Source organism: Eimeria mitis, genomic scaffold (assembly GCF_000499745.2).
Source record: "Eimeria mitis Houghton genomic scaffold, Emh_scaff150, whole genome shotgun sequence".
Taxonomy (NCBI): Eukaryota; Apicomplexa; class Conoidasida; order Eucoccidiorida; family Eimeriidae; genus Eimeria; species Eimeria mitis.
Window position 1 is genome coordinate 12,694 of NW_013569517.1, and position 8,654 is coordinate 21,347.

Genomic DNA, 8,654 nt, shown 5'->3' on the forward strand with positions numbered 1-8,654 from the left:
GAGAGGCTCTCTCGCCTACCATATTTGGTCTTTTTGTTTGTTTGGGTTTCGTCATGTTGAATTTCACTTAACATTCTTGTGTTGAAGGTTTTTCATTCTTCTCCCAGCAAAGTCCTACTTTATGCTACAATTGAGGTACTATTTGCGCACTTTCATCACCGTCGTTTGTGTCCTGACACCGCGTTAGAATGCTTACTATTATTATAAGGGCTTTGCGCATTTGGTAGGTTTATGTCTAGTTGCGTGCAGTCTGTGTACTGAGGGCAAAATAACTGGCTAACCGTTGTCGCCAATGTTGGTGCGTACAGTACAGGGGGCTTAGTTCTGCCTGCATGTTGGGTTGCCTTGCAGCAAGTGTTGCGACTAGGTGTGCTACTAACCAGGTTGAGGCACATACAAGCAAAGCGGTACATAAACATATTTGCCTATACCCATTTGCTTCCTCTCCCAAAGCTAGTGCTGCAATATTTTTTGCCAGTTCTACTATTAGTACTATCGGTGACTCTGGTCATTCATCTATCTTCTTCTTGTCCGTTTTTGTTTGCTGCAGTAGCGGAGGACGAACCTTTATGCGACACTAGCAAAAAAACCATAAACAGCGGAGTTGTTGTATTTGTAAAGCTTGATTTAGAAAGCTCTTTGCCTACAATGCGTTTTCAAGTTGCCTTCGCCGCCCTTACGTTGGACTGCCCCGGATTTGTTTCAAATATTGGCTGTCTTCGAGTACTTACTAAATTCTCTTGCCATCAACTCAACAATTTGTTTGAATAAGCAGCGCAGCTCTTTGTTACGTTTTGCGCTGGAGGCCAACTACCTGCATACAGTTCGCTGTCTAGCCGAGCGGTACGTTTCGGAGTGTAGCCAGAGGCCACGACGAAATAAAACGGGGATCGTCGCTGCAAGGTGGAGAAAAAACTGCAACCGCCATATGAGGTGGAACGGCCTCAGAGTGTGAAGCTTAACCTCTGGCTTTCCCGCATTGATTCGCTGCATTTCGACTCCATGGGGCATCTGTTGTTTGGAACAGTAGTGACAGTTTGGCTGTTCATGCAGCAAGTGAAGCTTCTCAGCCTGAAGCCGACAAGCATGGCTTGGGAACTCATTGCTACGCGCTACGCCGGAGACCATGTGCGTGCACAAAATTCGCCTGCCTAGAGGAGAAGAATATTTCAAAATATAACCAAAAACCACTGCGAAATAAAAAACTGAGCTAATTGCTGCAAGTCGGAGAAAAAACTGCAGCCACCATATGAGGTGGAATGGCGTCAGACTGTAAAGTTTAAACACTGACGTTCGCCGGACAGTACCTTTGCTGCCTTTAGACACCACGCAGGGTCGGGCCCCTTGCTCTGAACAGCAGTTGAATTTTGGCTGTTCACGCAACAAGTTAAGTTCCACAGACTGACGTCAACAACACTGGCTTGGTAGCAAGGTGCTCTGTGGACTAGCTGACGAGGAAGCGGGGTGGTTATCTAGCCAGCTAATGGACGGCTACCTCTCTAGGCAGAGAGGGCTGTCAGTATGGCAACAAAACCGGCAATTAGAATGGTAGGGACGGCAGCTGCTGCAGCGCCATCTCCAACAGAATTCTTCAGGTCGTCTGCTGTCATATCCTTTAATAAACTCGTCCGTTCTATAAGTCCGTTGAAATACTCCTCACTGCAAAAAGGAAACGAGCAAACGGAAACAAGAAACACAGGATATAAAAGCTCATATAGAGTTCTCGTGGGCATTTGCTTCTACATTCTTTCGAATGTCGCTCGTCAAATATTTGCTCCGATACCCAAAACTTACGTAAAAGGGGCCGAGTCCTTCGCCGTTGCAGGGTTTAACTGACAGAAAAGGACAGCCTTTCCGTGCTTAGTTTCACCCTCGTCGCCTAGCGCTTCAACACTACCTTCTACTTCCGTACATTTTCCAATGACGCAGCCGATTGTAGTGCTGTTAGACCCGAGAAGGCGTGCGAGACTGGCGCCCGCATCTTCTGTCCAGATCTGTTTCCACGCCGCTTCGTTCTTAGGGTATGTCTTGCTTTTGGAGAAATAAAAGCAGTTAACGCAGCACAGTAACAACGTAATGAATACAACTTTGCTACGGAAAAGGCGGTGAGGATGGCTTTGTAGATATGTTAAGCATCTGCGCTGCTGCTGCGCTATGCGAAGAAACAGCTGCAAGCCGTCTGTTGTGCAGAGAAATAAGGTATTCCTTACTCGAATAATGTTATGCCAGCGTCAAGGGCATCCTGAAGTAATTCACGGTAGTTAGGAGTGGTCTTCGCAACGGTCTCATACTCGAAAATGTGATGAAACGTCTCTTTCTGTACGTCCAAGTGGGAGAGCAAGCATCAAGACAGGTTCACTATATTAACGCTGTTCCGCTGGATGGCTGTCCAGCTTCTGCGGGTTTTTGCGAAGGGGTTTCGAGCTGCTGCTGCCAAAATACGCATACTGGTAGCAACGGCACAAATGCTGTGCTCTTCGAATGGCTTTGCTCACGAGGTCGGATTCTATCAATGTCTCGCATGTCCCGTCTGTACCTGCAGGTTTGCCGTCTACTTTTCCCTTCAAGGAAGTGACAAGCCCGTCATCCTTTTCGACTTCGGTGATGTGAACTGGGAGCTTTCCATTTCGGGCCAAGTTTGCCGCCAAGTAGGCGTCTGCAGCAAGCAAATACGAATAAAGCGTTAAGCGTTGAAGATCGACGTGAAGTGGGGAGGATTGCGTTCTTTTGCAGCCGATTAGTTGAACGGAAGAAACTTATTTACCTTCAGTCACTTCCTCTGCGGTAAATTTGTACTTCTTTGTGCCTGCCGCCGCCAAGTGGAGACCACATAGGGCGAAAAGGCAAACCGTTGCTGCCGTCTTGTAGAGGGAAGCCATTGCGACGGGAAGTGTGGGGAGCTTTCAAAAGGTTCTCTTTTCAAGAGGAAAAAAATATGGGCTATAAGTTGTGCAGTAAGGGGAGCAAATGGAGAGGAGTTACTTGGCGGGTCCACTATTCTCGTGGAGAGCGAATGGACAAAAGCGGAACAACAAAACCTGGAGTGCGCGAAAAGCTCGATATTAAGTATAGTTAATAGTAGGAGAAGATGGAACAATAATTTTGACGTGAAAGCCAAATTCTGTGTTTTTTATTTGTTCATGTGTGGGATCCTGCCGAACCCTGACAGAGACAGCTGGTGCAGCGGTCTCTGCTGATGCGTCGGGGATGTATCAGAGGCCAGGGGCACGAACTACATCTCTACCCTAAACGCGGCGAACCTCTACTAATATGACCTAAATATTCTAGTAATCATCCTTAAACCATATTCGAGTCCCCAAAATCTTGAGAGGAAATCCGAGATTAACAGATCTCTTTCTTGACTTAGCAGTCAGTCACTGTCCCAACAACAGCCTCACGGCCCTGGGTGGCTGCCGAGCATTCTTGGCTTGGTCACCTTAGCTTTCTACCTAAAGTATATGAATTAATACAGGTTTTTTCTATAAGTGTTGTATTTGTTCTCCTACAGATAACTAGGTCTCGGAAGGTTCTGCTTGAGCTCCATTGTAGTACCTGAGCGCTGCAGCTGGAGTTGCAATGACCCAGCGCCCGGAGCAAGGCATCCGCACATGAAATACACACCATCTTGCTGACGAGGAAAATGTTGATGTATTTTTATGAATTACTTGCTGTAGTTGTTTCATTTTGTCATCACCTCTTGCACATCGTGTACGTGGAACCATGCTGCTAGTCGTCCCATGCATGAATGCATTGGGCTTAATAACACACATGACCTGGATAACGCTCGAAAACGAAATGGAAAGAGCTTAGGTACAATATTAAAGAAAACATTTCAAGCGCAAACGCCTCCAGCAGTGCATGCTGCGCATCGAAAATGCCACGTGTTTCGTTCGTTGCCTGTAGATATTTAGAGAGGCAGAACCACAGGCCGCCAACACCTCCTCGTATCCGGGGTATTATGAAAGGAGAGCCTTCTATACTACCCAATGTGTCCAGTGAGCTGCAATATAGCCAAAATATTCAAGAAAGGATTCCCTGAAAAGCCGCTGACCTCCCTACCAGTCCATAGGCGGCGTCTGCAGAGGAGCCGAAGGGCCTGACGCTCGTGCGGCGAGGAGCTAGAATTTCATGACCTGCAGCGCACCTTTCTGGAACAAGCGATGCAAGTCATTCCCACAGGGCAAGCGCAGCTGCATGCAGTAAAAAGTACACAACCACAGTAGGCGACTGTTTTACACTAATGTGGCACGCGATAGCTAGCCCGCGCAGGACGTGCAACATCAGCCGCGGCCTTCTCCTAAGCAGAGCATAGCATCGTTTGCACTTTCGCCAGTCACGACGAATACAAAGGAAGAGCAAGAGGGAAAGGACAGCGAGGGGCATCTGGGGATTTCGCTTCGATGTGCGATTGGCGCTGTCAGCGTGCAGCCCGTTGCAGCGGGGACTCTCATTGGTGCTGCTACTTGTCGCTAACGGGCCTTTGTGGCTTTTTATTAGGAGAGATCCGGTTCTAATAGGGGGATCACAGTCCAGTAGAAAATATTCATTGAACTTCGGCCAACGAGTAGCATTAGTGCATGAGTGGGCTGGCCGCAGGCCATCCACAAAGTTAGGCCCAAAGCTCGAAAAAGGCTCAAGTGTTTCTGGTACTTGTTCTGGAATAGCTGTAGGCAAAAGGGGTTGCCAGAAAAGGGCGCAAAAGAGCAAACACATAGAAAGATATGCGCTCCTCTTCACAGGGGACAGAGCAACGGTCACCAACTGGATGGGTGCAACCTTAATTTAAGCTGCGCGTACCAGCGCATGCAGTTACTGTCTCTGATTCAAGACGCAAGCAGATATTTACGAGGAATGCCTTCGAGCAAGCAACCTTTCGAAATACGCTCGGCCTGTCGATCACATGGCCCCGGCCAGCGGTAGAGCCCCTGAGAGGGGCCGCTGAAACGAAGTGCGTGCAACGACACCAGCACATCGAAGCAGAAATCCCAGGCGCCGCTGGCCCCCTCCTCTCTTGTTTTATTTCTTTCCGTATGGATGACCAGGTAAGCAAAGACGCGCACTGCGTGGGAGATGGGGCGGCAGATATGGCACGATCGGCGTGACACTAGTTCCCGTGTTTGTACTTGGCCTCAGGCTCGATACCGAGTGTCGATTACATGTTTTTAAGACACTAGAGAGACGCTAAGTATTGTCTTCTACGCTGTTGCATGTGGCAAAGGGGGCTTTCCGGTGGTTGCACGTGGCTCCCCACGTGGCCTTGCAGCACTAGTTGCAAGAACTCCTCAGCGAAGATCGACGACTATCTTAACACTTGGTACCACCGCACAGTTCATCAGGGCAGGCGAGAGCAAAAAACTCCATCCCCATTGCAAGGTGGCCTGGTGCATGGCAGCGATTAGTAGTCAGAGAGTTTTTCCAAAGAAACAAACTAATTAAAGGGTTGAAAACCTTTATGTTCTCCTCAGGCAAGTTAACGCAGGCAGAGAAATTCAGTCTCTGTGTGCCTTAGTTCAGCAGTCAACCCTTGAGCAGCGCTTCGTTTTACTGCCGCTGGCTGGGCCTACTTGTGCGCCTAGTACATACACAAACACGTTACAGAGAAACACACAAGAGAAGAAGACGAGGGAGAGATATGAGACGCTACAGAAGGGCATCATCACAACAGAGGATGTTCGCATCATAAAACCCCAGATCCTGAGGAGGCATTGGCTGTTTGTTGTTCCTTAGCTCGGAAGATTTACAAACGACAAACGATACACGTGCGCTTACGATGGATGCATGCAGCAAGTTGCAGCACGCGTTTGCATTGCGAGTATCTCCATTACTTTTCATCTTCAACTGTTTGTTGATCTGTTCAAAGCACATTTTTAACGCGTGCGCGTTATTCACACCATTAACTCATGCGCGTTATTGCATCCTTTTCGGGGACAACGTGAGTCATGCAGCAACAACGCACAGGCTCCAGGGAAACGTCTTGCAAGTGGCTTCTTCCCTCCTCTCAAGAATGCATCAATCGAAGTAATGACTTCATAAACATGGATTAACTTCTTCCATTACAACAGAGCTTTGTATAGTCCCGGGTCTGATGTTGGGGTCTCGGCACTAAGCTGCCCTTACAACTCCAGCGGTCTCCTACTGGGAACCGCAGGAGCCTCCACGAACGGAGATAACTACATAGCACGCAAGTCTTCTACATAGAAATTCCTATTTGTTTACCTTCCTGAAATACTAATTATACTGAGTTTCAAGTTCTGTTTGCATTTCCGATACCGTTGTTCGGCTGTGCCCCATTCGCTGTTCACGAGACTCGAGGGCCAGCCGAAGAACTCTGACTTGTGTGCCTTCTATCCTGTATTCATTCAGTTGAATGCATATATTTCTTTTTCAGTTTAGGGGAGCATCAAAATCTCTCTCGCGCTTTCTACCGCAATGGCTTCCCTCTACAAAACGGCTGCAGCCGTTTGCCTCGTTGCACTGTGCGGGCTTCAAACAGAGGCGAGCAATCCAACATACAAATTTACGGTAGAAGAAGTACAAGCAGGTGAGTATGTAGCCCCCTATATGTTATCATTTTCCTTGTGTTTTCCCCCAGCTTGCACATTCTCAAGCCGTCTACTGCATAGTTGCGAATGACAGCAAGCCGCAAGCAGCTGTTGATTACCTCTTCGTGACTCTTTGTTCGGTGCAGATGCCTACATGAGTGCTAATTTGGCCCGTAATGGGAAACTCCCTGTTCGCATCAGTGTAGTCACAAAGGACGACACCCTTGTCGATTCCTTGAGGTCGGCCGTAAAAGCCGCAACAGGAGAGAATGCAGAGGCTTGCGAGGGATTGATAACATCCGATCTTGTGAGTACAACAAGAACAAAAGCGGGGGATTTGCACTGAAGCTACGGGCACTAATACTGTGGCAACGGCAGCTCGTAGCCACCCGGTGAAACCCGACAGAAAACGGGCAGCGATTCAGCTGGTTATCTCAGATGGACTGAATACAAGGAGACAGTCTTGTTGTCCTCTATATAATTTGGGTGTACAGAAGGAGACATTTCATCACACTTTCGAGTACACCGAAGATGCTGAGGCCACTCCTAACTACCGTCAATTGCTGCAGAAGGCCGTTGAGGCAGGATTGGCAGCCTTCGAGTAAGGAAATGTCATAGTCAGCCTCACTACATAAAAGTCCCAGAGCTCTTCTCTGTATAACGAAACACGATGATGATACACGCCCGACAGCTAATCAGCCTCGCCGACTTCTCTCCAGCCAACACATCACTTTTGCATGTGTGGTGTTATGTTAACATTTGTTCCAGCAAAAAAACATACCCTCAGGAAGAAACCGAGTGGCAAGCAATCTGGAATAAAGTTGAGGGTGCCAATTTGGCATATCTCCTCGGATCTGAGAGCACTACAATCGGCTGCGTTATTGGAAGGTGTACCACGGTAACGACTGGGACTGATCCGCAACCACCTCAAACAGGCAGGAGCGCCCCAAAAGAGACAAATGAAACTGTAACAAATGAGGCTGTACTTTTCTGTAAACTAAACCCCAAACCGACGAAGGATGAGGCCCCCTTTAGGTATGTTTTGTGTTTCTGAGCGCACCTTCCACGGGGGGTTAACGGAGTTGTTTACATACAATTGTCCACCAAAGCTGGTGATGTGCTTTTTGTAGCTGTGACTTTGTCTGCTCCATTTTCTTTCCTGCAGTGAGGAGTATTTCAACGGACTTGTTGCACGAACAACTGCATTGAAAGATATGACAGCAGACGACCTGCAGACTCCTGTTGGAGATGGCGCTGAAGCAGCTGCCGTCCGTACCATTCTAATTGCCGGTTTGGTTGCTATGCTGACAGTTGTCTCTGCTTAGAAAGGCAGACTTACGTTAGCTGCCCAGCTAGCCACCCCGTTTCCCCGTCAGCCAGTCTACAGAGTACTTTTTCAACCAAGCCACGCTTGTTAGCTTCAGGCTATGAAGCTCCCATTGCTGCATGAACCGCCAAACTTTAACTGTTCCGAGCAGCAGACCCGATGCAGTGGAGGGCAACAAAAACATTGGGGAACGGCAGAGGTTAGGCTGTACACCCCGAGTCCGTCCCACCTCGTACGGCGGTTGCAGTTTTTTCCCCAACTTGCAGCGACGATCCCAGTTTTATTCCTTCGTGACCTTCGGTAAACTCTGAAACATACCGCTCGGCTAGGCAGTCGAACTGTAAGAGTACGTAGCGGTGAGTTGGGCTGGAGATAGAGGCAAATAATTGAATTAATGCCAGACGAATTGCTATTATTATCTGAAGATAACTAATACAACTAATATCTGAAGCGCATCAGAGGCCACGCAACGTGAGGACCAAATTAATGGCAATGAGAGCGCATTACAGGTTCAGACACTTGCGGAGTTCAGGCGTGCAAGCTGAGCAACGTGGCTCTTTGTGATTTACTGCTTGCGTCACCTTGAAGCATGCATTTCTCTCCTATTGCTCGAGCAAAAGCAAAGACAGAGGAGAGATATGGATGGCCAGAGAAACACAGAAAATACGGGGAGTTGGAAAGGCAAAACAAATAGTGCACTAGTTTAGGGAAACTCACAAGCAAACATATATGCATATATATATATATATATATATATATATATATATATATATATATATATATAT

General features: G+C 47.9%; 2 protein-coding genes across 2 annotated transcripts; one reads left to right on the forward strand and one right to left on the reverse strand.

Moving 5' to 3' along the window:
• Positions 1-1,499: 1,499 nt before the first annotated feature.
• Positions 1,500-2,879, reverse strand: EMH_0099120 (uncharacterized protein; the record flags this gene model as incomplete). The annotated part of the gene is made up of 4 exons (XM_013495274.1): positions 1,500-1,659; positions 2,211-2,317; positions 2,496-2,656; positions 2,765-2,879. The coding sequence occupies 4 exons, from the start codon at positions 2,877-2,879 to the stop codon at positions 1,500-1,502; spliced, it is 543 nt and encodes a 180-aa protein (XP_013350728.1).
• A 3,550-nt stretch (positions 2,880-6,429) lies between these two features.
• On the forward strand, positions 6,430-7,867 carry EMH_0099230 (uncharacterized protein; the record flags this gene model as incomplete). The annotated part of the gene is made up of 4 exons (XM_013495275.1): positions 6,430-6,541; positions 6,689-6,849; positions 7,037-7,143; positions 7,708-7,867. 4 exons carry the CDS (start codon positions 6,430-6,432, stop codon positions 7,865-7,867), a joined length of 540 nt encoding a protein of 179 aa, XP_013350729.1.
• Positions 7,868-8,654: the final 787 nt, after the last annotated feature.